The sequence below is a fragment of the Mastomys coucha genome, unplaced genomic scaffold, assembly GCF_008632895.1.
Source record: "Mastomys coucha isolate ucsf_1 unplaced genomic scaffold, UCSF_Mcou_1 pScaffold9, whole genome shotgun sequence".
Classification (NCBI taxonomy): domain Eukaryota; kingdom Metazoa; phylum Chordata; class Mammalia; order Rodentia; family Muridae; genus Mastomys; species Mastomys coucha.
The window spans coordinates 18,887,998-18,908,961 of NW_022196915.1; the positions used below are offsets into that span (position 1 = coordinate 18,887,998).

General features: G+C 38.8%; 1 protein-coding gene and 1 pseudogene across 4 annotated transcripts in view; one reads left to right on the top strand and one right to left on the bottom strand.

The window, feature by feature from the left end:
* Nucleotides 1-20,625, top strand: part of Parg (poly(ADP-ribose) glycohydrolase) — a 114,747-nt gene extending 94,122 nt beyond the window's left edge. For 2 of the 4 annotated variants that reach the window (XM_031362025.1, XM_031362026.1), the window contains 3 exons: nt 6,844-6,949; nt 18,620-18,748; nt 19,563-20,603. In XM_031362025.1, the coding sequence (XP_031217885.1) occupies nt 6,844-6,949; nt 18,620-18,748; nt 19,563-19,717 (390 nt within the window). In that variant the 3' untranslated portion in view covers nt 19,718-20,603. Of the gene's footprint in view, nt 1-6,843; nt 6,950-14,054; nt 14,311-18,619; nt 18,749-19,562 lie in introns of those variants that run through there. The other 2 variants (XR_004116266.1, XM_031362024.1) reach the window with 2 other exon arrangements.
* On the bottom strand, nt 4,881-5,297 carry LOC116084794 (annotated as a pseudogene).
* Nucleotides 20,626-20,964: the final 339 nt, after the last annotated feature.

Here is a 20,964-nt window from a genome sequence, read left to right on the forward strand (position 1 = left end):
ATTTGACTTACAAAAGATCCTTTTCAGTAAACTGCAAGTAGAATGGTTTTTCAGTTTCTATACCTAACAATGGAGAACGTAACAGAATGATTACTTACACTGTACTTGGCACTCTACTTAGCACTTTAAATGTAGTGTTAGAGGTTTCTTCTTGGGGCATCTGTTGCTATGCCACACAGACTGTGCTTGAATTCCCAGGCTCAAGGGGCCTGCATGGCCAGCTTTAATCCTAACCACTCCAAAAGACAAGAGACACTGCTTGTACCTCTAGCTAGAGATAGAGGAAGTCTTGGACACTGGGTGACTCACTCTATGCCCAAAGCTGAACAGTGACCAAGCCAAGGGCTTTAACCAGATTATCCCGACTTCTGCTTGCTTTTGTCTTTTCTCTCTTCTGCTTACTTCTTTCCTCCCCTCTCCCATGCACCTTTTTTCTTCTTTGTCTCTTGGTGCTAGGGAGAAAGGCTAGCTAGGTGCTAGCCTTTGCCTGTGCTGGAGCAGTATCCCATCACTCACCTAGACCTCAAGGCTTCACATCACATTTCTATTAAATGTAGATTTTCCCACACAAAAATTAGTTACCAGGTCTGAACTTGTAGACTCCTTATTTAGTTCCCAATTTTCCTTTCTGTCTGATTTATTTTTAAGAGAAATTCAAAGTTGTCTCCTAACATATTTATCAGATTCTCATTAGACCAAACAAACAAACAAAACAAAAACAAAATAAAACAACAAAAACCCCCAAACCCCTGCAGATTTAATACAGCTGATCCTTATGTAAACTGATATTGAGAAAGTACCTGGTTCAGAGCCTGTCATGTGGGAATCTAATTGATAAATGTGTGTTCCTTTTTTTTTTTTTTTTCCTTTTAAGACAGGGTTTTATATAGCTTACACTAGGCCTTGAACTCATAATTCTTCTGCCTTTGCCTTCTGAGTGCTGGGATAACAGGCCTGTACCACAATATCTGAGTTAAATACATGTTCTTTCATTCACTGCTATATATACAAAATGTATTATTTCAGAAAAGAATTGTTTTGTAATTCTTGCTGAAAAAGAAAAAAGCAGCAAATGATTTTGTTAAATGTCATTTTCACATCTTAATTTTTAAAAAATTTCCATTTGTTTTCAATGTGTGTTAGGACACGTATGCCACAGTGCACTTGCAGAGGTCATGGGACACCTTGCAAGAGTCAGTTCTTTCCTCCTACCATACAGAGTCTCAGGCTGGATAAAAAGCACCTTTATGCACTAAGTCACCTCACCAACCCACCATCTTAATCTTAAAAACTAATGCAGGGCAAAGTAAAATTAGAAAAGAAGGAAGGAAGGAAGGAAGAAAAGAAGAAGGAAGGAAGAAAGAAAAAAGGAAAAAGACAGCTAATACAGGAACTGCAGAGACGACTCTGTGATCGAAGTGCTTAGAAGCATGAGACCATGGTTCAGTTCCCCAGTACCTACATAAAGTTATATAAAAACTGACAGTTGCCCATAACCCTAACAATAGGGAGGCAGAGACAGATGGGTCCCTGGTACTTACTGGCTAGCCATTCTAGCTGAAACAACAAGCTCTATGGTCAGTAAGACACCTAGTTTCAAAAAATAAGGTGGAGCAATAGAGGAATTCACCTAGTGTTACCTCAGGTGCACGAGTGTGTGAGCATGCGAACACACACACACACTTAAAAAATTAATCAGATAACTTTGGGCTTCCTCAATTAAATTAAATTCTTTTCTTATTTATACTTATATATTAAACAGATTTATGAATTTTGAGACAAGCATCAGGAGTCACATAAAAGGAAAGTACAAGTTAGAGGAAATAATGTATTATATTTCAGTATGTTTTATAAGACATGTTAGATCCTATTATAGATAATGTGCTAATTTTTTTATATACTTTCTCAAAGGTAGGTGGGAGAGTGATGAGTTTTCTAAATGAAACAGTAAAGCCTAAGACCATAACACAGTATGTATCTTAGCTTCAGCATCCTGTGTGCCATTAGGCATTGCTGAGGAGAGGACAACTGAAATAGATATCCTCTAGAAGAGGTCACTCTACGGTGGCTCCACCTATCCTGTTAGACCTGCATCAGAACCCAAAGTAGAGCTGCTCTCTAAAAAGCAGGGATCAGTCTCACTTGATCCAGTGGGTACTGGGAAGCTACCTCTCATTCTGGGACAGATCAGCTGGGTGACATTTTAGACACTGGTGTTGGAAAGATTTGTGACTCCAGCTTGTAAAAATGGCAGATATCTCTGCAAAAGAAGAATGAGATGCTGGTGAAATGTCCTATTTGTCTTCTTTGACTTGGTTAGGTAAGGTTACACTGTGAATACAGTTCCTGGAGTCATCTGGGATAGAATCTGAACAAAGTTGATTGCAGCTGTTTGCTATTTTATTGGGGTTTGTTGGGATCCAGATTTGGAGTAGGGTTATTACTAAATCAAAGTTTAATAACAAAACCAAACAGTACTTTTTACTGGCATTTTTCAGAAGTTCAATATCTGATCATTTATAATCTTAAAATATGTAACACATTCTTTTTCTGGAGTATTAGTTCAAAATGAATCATTTCTAAGAAGTTTTCCTTGATACATAGAACTAGAAAAACTGATTTTTTTTTTTTTTTTTTTTTTTTTTTTTTTTTTTTTTAGTTTTACAAATAAGAAAACTGAACTCAACTATCTTCTTTCATTTTATGGTCATTTAAAAGTGCCAGAAATCAGACTATTGAGATTGCTCGAAGTAAAGATACTTGCCAACAATCCCAGTGGCCTGACTTGGATCCCTAGAGTCTACATGGTAGAGCAAGAAAACTAGCTTTCTCCAGTTGTCCCCTGACCTACGCAGGCATAACTTGATGCTCACTGGCATGTATACATAGACAAAATAAATAGGAAGCAGGATAAACTTATTCTAACATATTGTTATTTCAGAGACAAAAAAGCCATCCTAATTCTCCCTTTCAAGTGGTTGCTTTTGTTGGTCTTTCCACATAAAATGTAGTCATGTCAGCATACCTAATAATAACCTTTAATCTCCTATTTTAGTATCTGTTTCATCAGACTCTATCAGACTCTCTTGTGTGTCCTTATCCTCATGGTGAGGCATTTGTAGTTGTTTGGATTGCTAAGATTTCACTTACCGTCTATCCTGGTTGTGAATACTTTACTGACTCTTCTCTTTGATGCATAAAATACAAACTAGTGTCTTTATGCAACTGAATATCTAGGAGTTTACAAAATATATTATGACTGAGCATGGGATAATTTTAAGGCTCTTTAGTAATAAAACTTTATTCTTTTTTCCAAAAATATGTGTCTTTTTAAGAAATCACAAAATAACAAAAACCTCTTTATCAACTGTATATTAGTTTAGATTAAACAAGTATGATAGGTTGACTTCATATGAATAAGCAGTTCTCCAGGAAAAATAATTTCTAGTCTAGGGTATGTTTATATGATAGTGAAACATTGACATGTATCTACTTGAATGTGTTACAAATGACTTTGAAGCCAAAGTACTTATGTGTCTGTATGTGCATGTTTGTGCCAAAATAACTCCATAACCAGTTTTTTTCCTAGAAGTTACCCTACTTCCTTTCATTTCTTTTTCACTTTCTTTGTTTCTTGTTTATGTCTCTGTCTTCACTATTTTCTGGTCAGTCTCTACTTTTTAATTCTACATGCCAGTATTTTTCTTTTGTTTATTTGTTTTCAACACTGCCCTTTGCGTCCTTCAGGATCCAGGGCTAGCTTTCTCTTCCCCTCTCTCTTCCTTCCCTTTTCATCAGATTTTTTTCTGGCAGATTTTGTTCCTTGATTCTTCTCCTTATTTTCTTGGGGTAGGAATGCTTTCCTCTTTTTGAGTTATTTATTAGGGTGAATAAGTTGCTCTGTTGTCTAGTATCTGGAGACAGTCAGTACATGGCCAGAGTTCAAGTTTGTTTTCCTTTTTTCTGGTAGTTTCCTCAAACACTCCAGCTTTGGTTGGGAGAAGAGAAAAGTATTCACCAATATGACACTCTAGAGAACTCCTAATGACCTTGTGGAGTAAGAACTTGACAAAGCTTCTGAGATTGCTTCCTTTTTTTACCTTCTTTTGGACACCATGTAAGTTTAGTTACTGTGGTAAAGGGAGAAAGAACCTCAACACTAACAGGTCTGCTGACCGCCTGAGGAACGTGTGCCTGGGCAGACCCTCTAAGAGGTTTGGGCATCTTACTTCAGTCAGCCTTCCATATCTTTTGGGTTCTGCATCCATAGATTGAATGAAATGCACATTGGAAAAAAAAATATATATATATGGTTTCTTGTTATTACTTGCTAATTAATACATTGTAGCAACTCTTTGCAACGCCAGACATGGTTTAAACTCTTTAAACTATACAGGAGGGTGGTGTAGGCCATGTAAGAGTGTGCTGGCTTGTGAAAGTGCTTTGAACACCAGTAGATTAGTATCCACATTGGTATCTATGTTGGTGTCCTGAAATACTCCTCTAAAGGGTACTGAGCGACTACTGTACATCTGAACTTATAAATGCTTTTTGCCAGAATGGAAGCATTTTACATTTAATCATTCTAACCAGTCCTTTATTTATATTAGTATGTAATTCTGAATCATTTAATTTTTAAAAGTTTTATCTGATATTTGATAAAACCACTAACTGCATAGTTTCCATTTCAGAGTTCTTGCTGTAGCCATTTTTCCCCAAGATCACTTTTTAAGAACATACGATCTTTATGTTCATGTTACTTCTAATAATTTAAGTGTTTTAAACTCTCCATTGTTGAGCCTGATCATCACTAAACTAAGCTGTTTTTTGCTCATTGCAATGACTTAACTCCCAGTTATTTTAGAGAGAGTGTTAGAACTTCTAATATCTGTCAATCCAGACATGCTAAGCTCAACCATCCATCTCTAGTACTCTTTTTTTTTTTATTACTTAAAAAAGTTGCATATTTATTTTGCTTTCTGACTCTGTGCTTGTGCCTTCAACACTTTCACAACGATTTTCTGCTCCTCAATAAGGAAAGCCCACTTGATCCTGTCACGGACACACTTGGCACACATGGAGCCACCATAGGCCCTGCTGACGTGCTTCTTGGTCTTAGACAATCTCATAAGGACTTTGGGTCTCATGGCCTGAACCCCTCGCAGTCTGCCTGGGCACCTTTACACTTTCTTGGTGTAAAGGTAAACAATCCTGTTGCCAGGGGTTCAAGATAGCCTAGTTTTGTTAGAGGCTGTGTTGTAAGAAAGCCTACGACGGTATGTCAAATGCTGGACCATCCTGAGTGCCTCTAAGCACCATCCCCGGAATATATCTCTTGTATTCTTAAGAGACAAGTCATAGTGAAAAACAGAAAGAGAGAGGGAGAGAGCAAGAGGGAGGGAAGAGAAGAGAAGAGAAGAGAAGAGAAGAGAAGAGAAGAGAAGAGAAGAGAAGAGAAGAGAAGAGAAGAGAAGAGAAGAGAGTTCAATGTAGCCATATTGGGAAGAAGAACAAATAGGGTCCTGACATGAGATTTAGCTTTAAATAGAGGGCACTGGGGTATAAGTAAACAGCCCTGGTCCCACCCACCATTGACCTATTAATGTCTTGGTTCATCTTTCCTTCAGAGTTGTCCAGTAAATTGTTAGAATTGTGTGAATTGCTTGTGGGCAGAAGGGCTTCAGCCTTTCCCTTCTACCAGCATGAGATTCCTGGGGAAGCTGTAAGTCTTCTGAGGTCCATTGTTTGAATATTCTAATGACCAAAAGGAAAACCACAAATGTCTGTCTCTAGAGTGTTGTCTCTCCTGCCAGGATGATTGCAATAGAGTGGGGGAGATTGAAACCATTTTGATAATATAAGACATAAACATAAGCTCAGGAGGCTGAGAACTCCATTTTGTTTAGGCATGTTAGGAAAATGTGACAGGAAATAGAGTGGCAGAGTTATGTTTATTCTGACAGAGGGTTATTCTCCCTCATATTCATATAATGAATGTCAGATTTTTCATCTTTTAAGAACCTGCCAAAAAACAAATGGAGCTCTCTCACATTGTTGACCAGAAATGGATTTTCAGTGCATCTGATTATGCAGGTAATCTGTGAGTTCTTATAATAAGCTCTGCACCTTGATTTTGAATAATAGTCTAGCAACAACTTATAATTAATATCTATCAGGATTTGTAGTCTAGGAGGCAGTAGAAGAAATAGCCTTGTTAATTCATCCAGACAGTGTATAAATTATATTTGTATACCTTCATGGAGACTTCAGAAAACAACTTACTATATTCCTGCGTATGGGGCTTCACAGATGCATCTTTCTTTTCCTTACTTTTTCTGTAGGTATGTTTGCTACAGATCGTCCTTTTAGTTTGGTTTAGTTTGCAGACCATATTTTTGTCTTTGTTTGATACTTGAGACAACCTAGAAGAGATTTACTTTGCTGTTGAATTAACTCCACGAAAGGAGGAGACATTGCTCAGAAGTCTGGAGGCATGTTGGAGCCATGCTTGGTTGATAGCTTCAATTCCTACACTTTGTCACAGGTTCCTGAAGTCTGTCCAGTTGCCTCATTTCTGGTCATTTCACTTGATAGAGAAACTAAGAGTTGCCTTGGTTTGAGGGATTCAATCTTCCCAATGTCAAAGCAGTTACAACAAGCCAGACACTGGAAGTTTTCACTCCTTACTTGTTCCCACCTCTTACTCCGATTCTATTTTTCCCTTCTATTTTGGCTGTAAGAAAAATGAGAAAGAATAAAACTTGAGCGTGGCTGCTGCTTTCAGACAGCCAGTGGGTGCTGTTCATATCTGCTCATTCATATGCTGTGCTGTGTCCTCTGCAGGCTTACTGTGGATTCCTCCGTCCTGGAGTTCCTTCTGAGAATCTTTCTGCAGTGGCCACAGGAAACTGGGGCTGTGGTGCCTTTGGGGGTGATGCTAGATTAAAAGGTAAGTCGGTCACTGTAGAGAAAGGTAATAGCTTGCTGACTGGGGGTGAGAGTGTTGGAGTATAAGTTAGTCAGTCTTTACAGCCCAGTTTCTAATATTCTGTGATAAGAGGCTATAAAAATCCAAGGATATAGGAACATTTGACACTATCCTCCTTTTTATTGTGTGTTTGGAGGAATTCTTAGCTTCAGTTACTGTTTCCATGCAGAGGTTGCTTATCTCTTTGGTTAACCAGATCCAACAGTATTTATTTTGGTTTGAGGGATTCAATCTGCTCAATGTACAAAGGTCAGTGGGAAGGAAAACTGTAAAACCAACTCAGATGTTTCAAACCAAAGTACTTTGCTCACAGGAGAGTTGTTTATGGGCAGTGCTATTCACTGAACTCATCCATTCACTCACTAAACAGATGGCCCATCTGCTGTGCTGTGAGCACTGAGAGTCGGAGGTAAATAAGATGTGGTCCTGCTCTTGACAGTCACAGCCCAGTATATGAAAGAAAAGCCTAGGCAAATGCAACACACAGTGTTTAGTGCTGTGATAAATACAGTGCCATGGGAGCATGGCCTGGGGGAGCTGCACGGATGGCACAGACCAGGAGGCATTACAATACCCAAGAAGGATGAGACATAACAAAACCCTATGGGTAAAGCTACTGTCCCATCACCATTACAGGATCTACTGGCTTTGAGAGCATCAAATGTCAAAAGCAATACTGTCTTAGCTAAGGAAGATCACTGCTCCATTTCATCCCAGCTAGCTGACAGAAACTAAAAGTCCCACAGACAGTTCTGGCACTTAACTTCCTGCAGTGAGTACAGGTTAGGGGATAGTCCTTAACATGGCTGCCTTTACTTCAGACTATAGCCACAGGCTCAGAGGGTGCCTAGGCTAAATACATTTTGCCTCCTCATCGCTTCAAGTTTGAAAATTTACTAGAGCAGGGCAGTGGTGGCGAACACCTTTAATCCCAGCACTTGGGAGGCAGAGACAAATGGATTTCTGAGTTCGAGGCCAGCCTGGTCTACAGAGTGAGTTCCAGGACAGCCAGGGATACACAGAGAAACCCTGTCTTGAAGAAAAAAAAGGAAAAAAAGAAAGAAAATTCACTAGAATAACCCATAGAATTCTTAAATTCCATACTTTGAGGACACACGATAAACTTACAATAAAGCTTTTTTTTGGGGGGGGGTGGGGGAGGGACCGTTCTCTGTCTATATAGCCCTAGCTGTCCTGGAGACCAAGGCTGGCCCCGAATTCAGAAGTCTGCCTGCCTCTGCTTCCCAAGTGCTGGTATTAAAGGCGTGCACCACCACTGCCCAGCAAAGCCTAGAAGTTTTGACAGCCTTTCTCTCCATAGTGTCAGATCACCTCTCCTTGAATGTCAGTGGGTTCAACCAGAACATTCTGCTTGCTTCTAGTGTGTTCAGATTGGTTTCTCATTATGTAGGCATGCTGACTGAGTCATTAGCTACATGACTGAACTCAGTCTCCCTGAGAGGTTGGTGTCTCATTTAAGGTTTCTGTTGCTCTGAGAAGGCACTGTGACCAAAAGCAACTTGAGGAGGAAAAGGTTTATTTCAGCTTATACTTCTACATCACAATCCATTCTTGAAGGAAGTCAGGGTGCAAACTCAGGCAAAAACTGATATAGAGGCCGTGGAAGAGTGCTACTCACTGGCTTGCTTCCCATAGTTCACTCAGCCTAATTTCTTATAACATCCAGTTGTCCAGGAGTGGTGCTGCCTACTGTGAGCTGGGTCCTCCCACAGCAATCATTTAAAAAGATAAAAAATGCCCCACAGACTTGCGCAGGGGCCCATTTGGTGGAGGCATCTTCTCAAAGAAGGGGTTCCCTCTTCTTGACTCTAGTTTGTGTCAAGTTGCTAAAGAACTAATCAAGACAGTTGGGGTTATCTGAATCACCTCATTAGTGCCACAAAGTAAGACTAAAGCAATTCTGTCTCAGTGTTCAATCAGAAACATAGTGCTAAGAGCCGCCTGGGAAGCGCCTGGGAACAGTAAGAGCAGTCCCAGCACACAAAAGCAACTGTCCTTGATAGCCACACCAGGCATAGATAAAAGGCAGCTTATTAGGAATAAAACAGGTGAGTCTGTCATTGTGGAATCATCGCCATAATGAAAAGCTTGTTATTTTTATAAAAGTGACATATTCACTGTTCTAAACCCAGAAAAATACCGTCAAATATGTAAACATCACCTAAATTTACTCCTACCATTGAATAGCTTTGTGAAAAAAATTCTGTGTAGCCATTTGACATGAATGAACTCACACCATAATTCCATCCCGTAGCCCCTTTTTAAAACCTGCACTTTGGGGCCAGTGAGATGACTCAGCGGTTAAGAGCACTGACTGCTCTTCTGAAGGTCCTGAGTTCAAATCCCAGCAACCACATGGTGGCTCATAACCATCCGTAATGAGATCTGGCACCCTTTTCTGGTGTGTCTGAAGACAGCTACAGTGTACTTACATATAATAATAAATAAATCTTAAAAACAAAACAAAACAAAAAACCCTGCACTCTGATAGTTTTCAACACCAAAAAATATAGGTTTATGGCCAATTATTTTAATAGCTACATATTATTCTGTTCTGTACACACACACACACACACACACACACATATATACATATATATATCACAATTCAGAGATTCTCTACTTGGTACAATTGATTCGTTTGCTGTTTTGCTTTAAGTTGTATATAATAACCTTCCTAGGATAAATTTCCTCGGGTAAGGTTAACTCCTAGAATATGAGTACTTTATATTTTCATACCTGATGTAGATTGTCCCCCGGCAGGTCTGTAGGATAAGCCTTGGAAAGGTGAAATATATCAGTCTCCAGTTATTCTGATATTCAGCAGTTTCCATGTTTGTTACACCATTTTGTTTGTTTTTGTGAATTGTTTTTTCATGTCTCCTCCCCATATATTCTTGAAAGAGTTGTTCTTTCTCTGGTCAATAATAATTCCTGGTACATTAAAAAATATTAGGTGTTCAGTAGCTTGTTGTTACAGGCATTTTTGTTCAGGTTTGGCTTTTTTTCCCCATGTATTTCCATATTTCAGCTTTTTGGTTAAATGCCATATTGAGTTCATTTTTTTGTGTTCACATTTTTGATGGTTTTTGACATCTTTAAAATAACCTTTTTGTCCCTTCATTTTAAAAACTACTGTATTTTATTTTGGTTCAAAAATAAAAATTGCCTGGTCTATATTTTGAAGTTTGAAAGTCTACAAAAGAAGGAATTTGTGAGATTTATTTTATGAAATTCTTTATTGTCTTGAATTTGTTTGAGGAGACCCTTTTTTCACTCTGGAGCTATTGATCTTATGACAGATATTTCTTTTTTCTGTTTTTCTTTTAAGTAAAACAAATGACTAGATTCATGTCATCAATCCAAAAACCTGGTCTGCCACAGACCATGGCCATGTGTGCTGGACAGCGGGAATGCTTTATAAGTATGCTCATTTGTTTCCCTTTCCTTTCTCTCACTGCAGCCTTGCTCGCTCCATCAGAGTAGTGTTCTCAGCTTTCTCCTGGGTGACTCATCTTCTCAGTTACTGAGATTGAGACTTAGGAGTCACTTTAACTCCCTCCCATGCACATGCTTAAATAGACAGTAGATTACTAGTCACTGTGACGTGTTGGTTGCCTATATCATGAGTTTGTTTAGAGTTGTTTTCTGACTGGTGAGGATCAAGCCCAAGGCCTTTTGTATGTTAGGCAAGTTCCATATCGCTTTGATTCAGAAAAAGATGTATTTATGTATTATGTATAAAATATTACACATTAAGCCATTACAGAAATCTGCTAAAATGGAAAGATGTCTTTGGAATATTCTTAACTTAGAGGGAAAATGAACTAACATACCATGTGAATCATTTTAAAAATTAAATTATGCATGGAAAACAATGCACATACAATTCTGAGGTTCTTTATATTTATCTGTATGTGCAAAAATTAACTACAATTTTCTCTAAGTGGATAATAGAAACATAGTTTCTTTTTTGTGGTGGTGGTTGTTATTGTATGTATTGTTTTTGTAACAACAACAAAAACTTACCAAATATTTCATGGAGAATATAGGCATGTACAAATCCTTATGCTTGTATTTTCTTAAAAATAGAGGCAAGTATTTATAAGTCGCATGTTGGCTAATAGTGTACAAGTTTCACAGTTTACAACAATTCAGTATCGGTGTCTCTAGTTATACATTAATATAATCATTTTTTGTTTGTTTAATCAGTTGTGGATTTTTTTTTGTTTTGGGGTGTTTGTTTGGTTTTGTTTGGTTGAGACAGGGTTTCCCTATATATTCTATCACCAGACCTTGAACTCACTATGTGTAGCCAGGCAGGGCACTTAGGATCTTGCCTCAGCTTCCCAAGTGCTGGTGTTACAGGCATGTGCGTCCACACATGATCTATTGTGAAAAAAAGTATACAGAGAAAACTTTGTCTCTTAATTAATTGACTGTCATTTATTCCTCCTGCGGTCCTATAAAGCAGGGGCTTTGTGCTGGTCCCCAGTGAAGCTTTATGCCCTCCTGCTTGGCTGGGCTCAATTTTTCTGGAAGACATGGGAAAGTGCCTTTGAATCTGAGCTCTTTTCCTGGTGTATCTGCCTAACAGTGTTTGTTTAGCCATTCGGTAGAAAACTTGCTTCAAATCTTGATTTTGATATTTTCCCAAACAGGTAGGTGATTGGCTGTATACAAAGCTCTCGCGCTGCTGTGGTCCTAGGCTAGGATGTTCAGTAGGCTACGCTATGTGGTTAAATACATTTTAGGATGTTTTCAATAGAAGTGAGTCTGCTGAGACAGAAGCCATCATAAGGATAGCTTAGTCAGTACCCTGCCTCCCTCCACCCTGGAGTTCCTACTTAGTGTTACACCTTTGTAGAGTTTCAGGTGATTTATTTGTCCCTGTCTCTCACCAGTGCTCTCTCAAAGACACAACAGTGTTTTGTTTCCTTGGTATATCTGGACAAACTTTATAATTTTGTAGATTATTTGGTCTTTTCTCTTTGTTTGAGTGAAAACAACTTTGTGTGTTTGCTTTATAAATCTTACGTTTTTTTTTTTTTTGGATAGGTTCTCACTGTATAACCCTAGCTGAACTCACTAGGTACAATAAGCTAGTCCGGAGCTCACAGAGATCCACCAGCCTCTGCTGGGATCAGAGGTGTAGGCCACTATGAAGAAATCTTTTTGCTTTTTTGGGGTATAGTTTTTATTGTTGCTGTTTTTTAACATACCACCAGAATAGACTATGAGGTTGACTTCTGACCACTACTCCAGACATCCTGAACATACATTGTCATTTAAAATTTTATCTAAGCATGAGGACCACAAAAAGACCATTGCAAGAATGTAGAGTATTTTTACTCAAGGAAGGCTGGGAGAGAAATAGAGTGTGAGGTGCACCAGTCCTGAGCTCCATGAGACATTTCTAAGTAAAGATAAGTTCCTTTCTTTCTAGGCTTATTGCATTACAGTCATAGAATACAGATGGTGTTTCTGCCTTAAGAGTTGATTTTTAGCTTCTTTGTGTGAATTAATTCTTACAGATAGATTGGCACTTGAAAAGGTGTCTCTGAAGAGTATAGAACTTGCTCCATGCCCAACAGATTCTTTCAGTGAAACACTCATCCTTCTTATTTTTTTTCTGCTCCCTTCATGAAAATCCTGCTTAAGGTTTTCTTATCAGGGTCTCCTTATGTTTTTTTCCTTGTTTATTTTTTACTGTTTCCATAAGGTATATTTTTTACTATCTCCACTTGGCTTATAAGAGATTATGCCACTGCTAGCTTAGTATACTAAAGAGTATCTTGATGTCATAATCTGCTCAGTTTCTTTTCTATCCCTGAGCCTTGCCTAGTAAGAGAATCGTAGATAAGATGTGTGCCAGCATTCCCACACAGCTGCTGATTGCTCTGCAACACTGCACACTCTTTTCTAGCTATATCTGCCTGACGAGCTCCCCCAACACCTCTCAGTCCCCACTTGAATGTTACCTGAAGCAGAGGATCCCATGTCCTGCACAGAGTGTATGTGAGGTTCTCTGTGGGGATGGGTGTGCAGACAAGTGGTAGGCTGAAGGGGAAGAGTCTAATGCAGGTTATCCCTTCTGCCAGAAGGAAGGAGGATCTTCGCATTTGAGTGTGGACCTTTATTTTCACCTATAAGGGGTTATTAATGTGTCTGAGGAAGGCCTCATGGAATTGACCTTATGCATGATTAGATCTTGAGATCAGCTCCTCCCATCTCTGCAACATACATATTGATTTCTTCCTGTGGACTACTCAGTGTGGTAGCCACATCTGCTTGTTTTCATCATAGTACCTGTATAGCAGGAACCAGAACTACACAGTTACAGGCTTAACAAGCATCGCAACTGGGTGGCCCAAGATTAAAAGGACTCCATGGGTTTTTTTTTTTAAATCCCACAGAAATACTCCTACTGAGTAGACCAACTTGGATACCATTCCATCCATGTGACCAAATAAACATACCCAATAAACATTAGATTTATCTTTCATTAACTGAGATTTCCATTGGGTCTCTTGACATATTAAGTGAAAGATTGGTGAAATTCAGAGACTTGGTATACATTTATTTTACATTTGGCCATCCTTATGTCCACTTAAATCAAACCTAAATAATGTCTTTACTAATTTCTTTGCTATTTTAGAATCAAGACAACTAAACTCAAGCCAGGCATGAAGGGACATACATGCCTTTGGTCCCAGTACTCTGACACATGACATATGGATCAGCAAACCTAGGTTACTATTAATCAAGAATGGTAACGGTGTAGTGCTAATGAGTCATTTTCTGCCATGCTATGGTTGACTTGACCTGGTAACCCTTTAACTGAGGGTTGTGGAAATTATGGTTGTAAATATTGGGGAAGGGTGAATCCTTAAGTAGATAGATTATGGACCAGATCACCTCAGGGACCAGATCACCATGGGACTTTGCTTCCTCTTCAGGAATAGACCACATTTCCCTTTCTCTCTCAGCTTCCCATAAGTAAGAACACACAGAACAATTCTGCATTGTTCTTTTTGTATTCCAGTGTTTTGTATGATGGTGTAAGGTCAAGGATATGTGGAGTGTTTGTCATCAGTACCTACAAGATGCCGCTGTATTTCTGGATCTGGGAAATGGCTTGCATGCTTTGTTTCCATAGACTCCACGTTGGTGGTGATCAGTCAAGTGTCAGAATCATCGCATTTTCTATTCTTAATTGCATAGCTACTCTTTGTTTGTAACCTTCTTTGTGAGACTGGGAAGCCAACATATGTAGACAGACTCACAAAGGAGCACAGCAGGTAAGTGTCAGAACTGACAAAGTTAACCCTGTCCTGTCTTCCACCAAAACACCAGATGCTAGTTATCATGTTTCCTGTTGTGAGCTAAGACCACACTGAATGTGTTCTCTGTTCTAGGAGATGTATATTAATGGGTCATCTGGCTTGGCAGCAAGTTAGTTACTTGTTGTACACAACAACTTTTTAGGAAGACCTTTTGTTTTTATACGAGACATACTGAGGCATGAAGAGTGAGTAATCATCCTGACACAAGCTTTTAATCTGCACTGGCTCTGGGTGTAAATATGAAAGCTGACATTTGTGATGGTTAATCTAGATTGTCAACTTGATGGGCTTTAGGTTTAGTATAAGGACAAACTTCTTCATGATTGGGTTTCCAGTTTAGATTAATTAAGATGGGACAACTCACCCTAAATATAGTAAATACTAGTCCAATGGGCTAGTTACTGTGCTAAAAAGAAAGCAACTGAGCACCAGCACTCATCTCTGCTTCCTGCCTAAGGATCCATAGTGATCAGCTGCGCCATGCTTTAGCTGCCGCACCTCCCCTACTCTCAGTGTGAGTCAAAAAAGACCTTTCTTTCCCTAAGTTGCTTTTGTTAGTAGTGAGGATAGTAATACAACATTGCAGGGAGAGTGGTGGGCTTGAAGAAAGACTACTTAAAACAAGTGAATAGACTATAAAGGTAGAAGTAGTGATCCTGTAGGAAGAGGAGGGGCAAGTCAAGACTAAGAGCAGTAGCCAGGGGATGAAAATGCTCTAATGTGTTTAGTTGGCCTAAACACCATGTGTGTACTTTGGAGTTTACAAGCAGAGCTGGAGACCGTCAGGGCAACCAAGGGTGTGGGAAACCTCAGAAGTCTGCGTTCCCTGGAAGGCATGGGCAGTGCTTTCACATCTCCTATTTGAGCCTTCTTGCCAGAATATACTCAGATAATGCAAATAAACAGTTTAAGGAAAGCTTTTGTCTGGCTTATGATAAGTTTGCTTGGCCTCATGCATATTTTGCATTGCAGCTTGAGAGCAGTGGAATGGGTAAGAGCATGGGGCTTCGAGTCAGAATACAGGGTTCAAATCTCATCTCTACTGCATTCTTACTAGTTGTCCTTGGACAATTACTTAGCCCTTCTCAAAATGGCTGTCATGCTAGTTCTCTTATTTTGGTTCTATAAAAATTAAATGCACTTATCTTTAGAGTTCAAGCCCCGTGTTAGCAGATACCACTAATATTACATGTGGATGACCTCAGACACCACCTGTGATATGAGATTTCATTATCGGACACCCCTTTTGGTAAGGCAGGGGCTCTCTATATAGCAGTAGCTGTCCAGGAACTCAATATGTAGACCAGGCTGGCCTTGAACCTACAGAACTACGTCTGGCTCTCCTTCTGTAGTGCTGGGATTAACAACACATGCCACTGTACACAGTCCTGTCTTAGCCATACTTACTTGGTTCATTTTCTATAACAGGACACAGTAAATTGTGTTTTCAGGTTATTTATATTTGTTTGTGTTTTCCTCATGGTGTAACATGGTTGCCAAAAAGAAAATTAAAACCAAGCTCCCTACAGGTTAATTTAAGTGATTAGTTTGGCACCTGTGTATACTTGGACTAGAATTGTATGCTTTTATATCAGACTTGGCATCTGTCCACATATCCCATTAAATTTATTCTCATCTAACTTTTGATGCAAGAGAGTTCACTTAAAACATGAGGCTTAATTCTATAGTTTTACCAAGACCTTGGAGATGTCACAGACAGTAGGTACTGTAGATAGTGCCATTTAAAATACTGGAGAGATGGCTTAACATCAGGAGCACTAGCTGTTCTTCCAAAGGACCTAGGTTCAATTCCCAACACCCACATGACAGCTCACAGCTGTCTGTAACTCCAGTTCCAGGGGATCCCTCACACAGATACACATGCACACAAAACACCAATACACAGAAAAAAAGTGAAGAAAAAAATTAAAATACTTTGTCAATGACTCGATGTATTTAAGGTCAAGATTAATTTATTATCCTGGAGATTTCATTTGTGTAGTTACAGTCTTAACATCTGATACAGGCAGAAAAATGATTACAGTAATTATGGAATCCTAACTGAGAGTTTCTAAGGATCATCTGGTTCAATTCTGTTGTGTAACTGAGAAAAATGAGGCCAGGAGCTAAGCAAGTGGCTAAATACAGCTAGCAGAGGGTTGAGACTGACTTGGCTCCCCTGTCTCTGTATCCTTACTGGTCCAGCATATGCCTGTGCAGTAGAATGCTAGAGCAGAGACAGGTATGGATCCAAGCCAGCTGACAGGCTCTTTCCTAGTATTCCAAGCCAACTTTTCATTATCTCTAAGAGGTAAAACATGACATATTTTGGTAAAGAACAATTCATTTGGAAGATGACAATTCATTATTTTTCATTTTTATAAGCACTTTAAGGTTAATTAGGAACCTTTTAAAATTGGTGTTCTGAAGTTTTAATGTATGCATAAGTTGGTTGAGCAATTTTAATTAAAACTTACCTTTGCTTTGAAATTAATTCCTTTCAACATTCTAAGATTAATGAGACCTAGTCATGGTATCCCCCCAGGTTGTAGATAGTAAGTATGGTCTAAACAGCAGGACAGGACTTTTGATGGTATTTTAGAATCTCACATGCATTATCATAAATAATCCTAGGTAGGCATGATAGTATACTCTATTAATCTTAGCACTCAGGAAAGTCACTGAGGCAAGAATGTGAGTTCAAGGCCAGCATGAACCTACAGAGACCCTATTTAAAAAATATATACATATATATGTACATATACATATATATAGCACACATCCCTCTGTATATGAATATGTATTTTTATGGAAATGCATTTATTATTTTAATTGTGTTGTGTGCATAGAGTACATGTGAAGGGCAGAAAACAATTTATGGGAATCTAGTTTTTGCTGCTACCATGTGAATCTGGGGTTTGAATTCAGATCGTCAGGCTTGGCATCAAGTTCATTTAGCTACAGGACCATTTGAGCATAAGTTAACATGCATTGTTTCCTTCTTTCTTAAATACAGCAGTGTGTATTTCCTAAGAAAAATATTTTATTATAACTATAATTATTAAACTCATACAGGTATATGGTTATGTTTATCTGTCCTTTCCTCTGTGTCCTTATTATGCCAGATGGCCAATAGATAATAAATCTAGCCTTTTCTCTTCCAGTAGAGTCCAGGACTGGATGCAGTTATGTGTCTTACCTTATTTGAGTCTGGAGTATTTCCGAAAGTGTTTTATGACACTCACATGCTTGAAGTCTATAGCGTTTCATGAGTCTGGGATTGGATTGTGCCACGGCTCAGATGACTGTAGCCGTGGAACTGGACACCACTGACAGCTCCACTGTATAGTTATTGTGGTCTCTCCCCCACTTTGTTAGCCTTAATGGATCTATGAGAAGACACTGCAAATAGAACTTCCCCAGCAGTGGCACCCATTAATGCTTGCATAGCATCTGCCCTACTCAGTAATGTTAAAGTTATTCGTTTGGATGTGTAAAATCCTAACTATAGAAAGAACCTTCCTCGTGTTTTAACTGCATCCCTGCCTTCTGTTTACAAAGTAAAGCATACCTGGCATGAGGGCGTTAGTTGTTGCCAAGTTCAGGTCTGTTCTTTTTCAGATATTTCTTTGAAATAAGGATTGAAAGAAACTTAGTTTCTAAAAACATACTTCAGGTTCAGAGGTTTGTAGCTTTGACTAGAGATGAGTAGTTCTCAGTTGTGTTTCTGTTCGAACACTCCAGGAGGTTACTCATCTAGCATCTTCAATAACACTGACTCCTGTGGCAGAACAGATATGTGTGAATGCTGGAGGGACACAGGTGTGCTTAACAGCTTAGGTGGGGAATGCTTGTCGAAGTCAGCGATAACATCAACACCAGAACTTCTCAAATAAGTCTGCACACAAAAGACCAGCAAGTGTGTAATGAGACAAAATTATTAAATCAAGCAAACAGAAAAATAATTCAAAATTAACAAAAGTAATTATATATATAATACCTTGGCTGCTACTTCAAGTAGCAACTTTCCTTTCTTTGTGGCCCAGAGAAGTAACTGGGAGACTGCTGCAGTTGAATTTATCCTCCAAACCATACCTGCGAGCCATAAACTGAAGAATTTATGTCATCATCTACTCACCATACCTACTAACATATGTATTGGGTTTGTAAATCCTTGATCTGGGATAAAGCTGTGGCATACCAGCCTCTGTAGCTGGATGAAAGAGGCAGTCCTTGATATAACTGCCTGTTCTCTTTGTTGCAGCCTTAATACAGATACTGGCAGCTGCTGCAGCTGAACGCGATGTGGTTTATTTCACCTTTGGGGACTCAGAATTGATGAGAGACATTTACAGCATGCACACTTTCCTTACTGAGAGGAAACTGGATGTTGGTGAGTAGGAGATAGTTTGACACTCGCTATCTAGATAGATGTGTACCAGCCAGGAGGAACACTTGCTAAGTCTGGATGGATCGTAGTAAGAAAGGTTTATCTGGGACAAGCGGAGTGACAGTGCCCTTAAGCAGGCAGGTTCTGCATAGGTTTGTTTTTTGTTTTGTGGCAGAATTTCGGTTATGATATTGACATAAGTCTGTTATATTAGAGTGAGGTCTCTGGTCAGGCATGGTGGTATGTACCTATAATCCCAGCCAGTTGGAGAATCATCAGTTCCAGGACAGCCTGGGATAATAGCCCTGTGTCACAAAAAAATAAAATAAAAAAATTTAAAAAAGTAAGGGTGAAAAGCTAGGATTTATGTTTATTTTTACTTTTATTGATATAGAAATCTAAAGGGGAGTGAGGGTATAGAGAGTGTATATTTAAGACATACATGAGAGGAAGATAAATTCAAATCTGATAGTCCTCAGTCTTATCAAATTTATGAGAATGTACTGTGTTCATCAAGTGTATTGCTCCCGTGGGAGCTGGTGTATAGCTGAGGTTCCAGTGAACTCAATAGACAAGACATGGACAGTGGATTATGGACAGCCCACTGTAATCATAGCCTATGTTACTTTAAAGTGTTTTTAAAATATTAAACTTTATGTCAGGAAAGCCTTCTAGGCATTAGAAATTCATACTATATTTTCAGAAGCCAAGTCTGAACTTATACTATTTAAGTTAATTTAAAATAACAAATTTTTGTTGTTTATTAAGCTATCAATATAACTTAATGTGCAAATTGTTCTGGCCTTTCACTCTCTAGGAAAAGTGTACAAGTTATTGCTTAGATACTACAATGAAGAATGCAGAAACTGTTCCACCCCTGGACCAGACACCAAGCTTTATCCATTCATATACCATGCTGTTGAGTCAAGTGCAGAGACCGCTGACCAGCCAGGACAGAAGACAGGCACCTGAGGAACCAAGTGACTAGGACTTCTTCTCAGAGAGACATCCTTTTTGAAATGTGGGGTATGACATGTAAACTGACTTAATTGGATCTGAATGTATATATAATCCACATTTGTAATCAAGGATGCAGTCTTTTCTACATATGCAGTTGTCACGTGTTCATCCTGATGGACATGGGTTTAGATATGGTTTCTTCTATTTTTTCTTCTTTAGTCTTTATTCTTTGATTTTTTTTTTCTTTATTTTGCCAATCTGATGTCTTGGGAAAACCCATGAAAGGTTATAGCCAGCTTTTAGGTCTTTCTTCTCCTGTCTGTGTATTATCCAGGCTGCTTTGGTGGCTAGCACATACCATCGCACCTGGAGGAAGTTAAAATCCAGAAATCTGAGTTTGCTGCAGATTTACATGTGAGCTTCTCACTCCCACCCCTTGTTAGGCTTGCATTCACCCCTTTTGAATTTTGAAAATTGAAGTTTTTCTTATGTTACTTAATGCTAGTATCTTTTAAGCTAAAACTATTTTCTATTTAAGACAGACTAATTTCCAGTTTCTCTTTTGAAACATCATCCCTATAAGCAACGGTTTTTTTGTCCTTTTCCCCAGCGCTATTTTAGAAGCTGACCAAGAGGAAAGAAAATGTAGAGTAAAAAGATTTTCCTCGTATGGTATAAAGAAGCCAGGGTCAAGAGCATTGGGGTTTTTGTTTTTCTCAAGATTTGTTTTTCCTTTGCGATTAGGATCAGTGTTTATTCTGTGGTGCTTAAGGTGTATTCATGTAACCAAAGGTTGGGGCTGGAAACTTCATGCTGATTTGTACATATGGAAGTTTCTCTGGCAGTAAATATTAGAGTTAATAAATTTCATTAATAAATCATTTGTCAGAAACTCCCATATCACTTATATTTTATTTACACATATAAGCATGTGCTCTTTAATTGTGTCTGTAGGAGTAAATAAACTCCACCAGCTGAGGATGGGGGATGGTGAGGTCTGGGCTTCTGAAGAGCCTTCTTTCAAATCTCTTTCTCACACTTGTATTTTTAAAACCACCAACAAGGTAACCTATAATCAATGTCTCTGTGAGGTTAATCTGGAAAGCACAGCCAGTCTTAGATTGACTAACTAGAATGTAATCACGAGAACACTTCTTCAGATTTCCAAAGTAGTCTGTTAAAGTTCTGCTTATAGTCTAGCTGTCAGGAAAAGCCAATAAAAGTCAAGCCCTGCTACCAAGAAGCTTTTGTTAGATGTT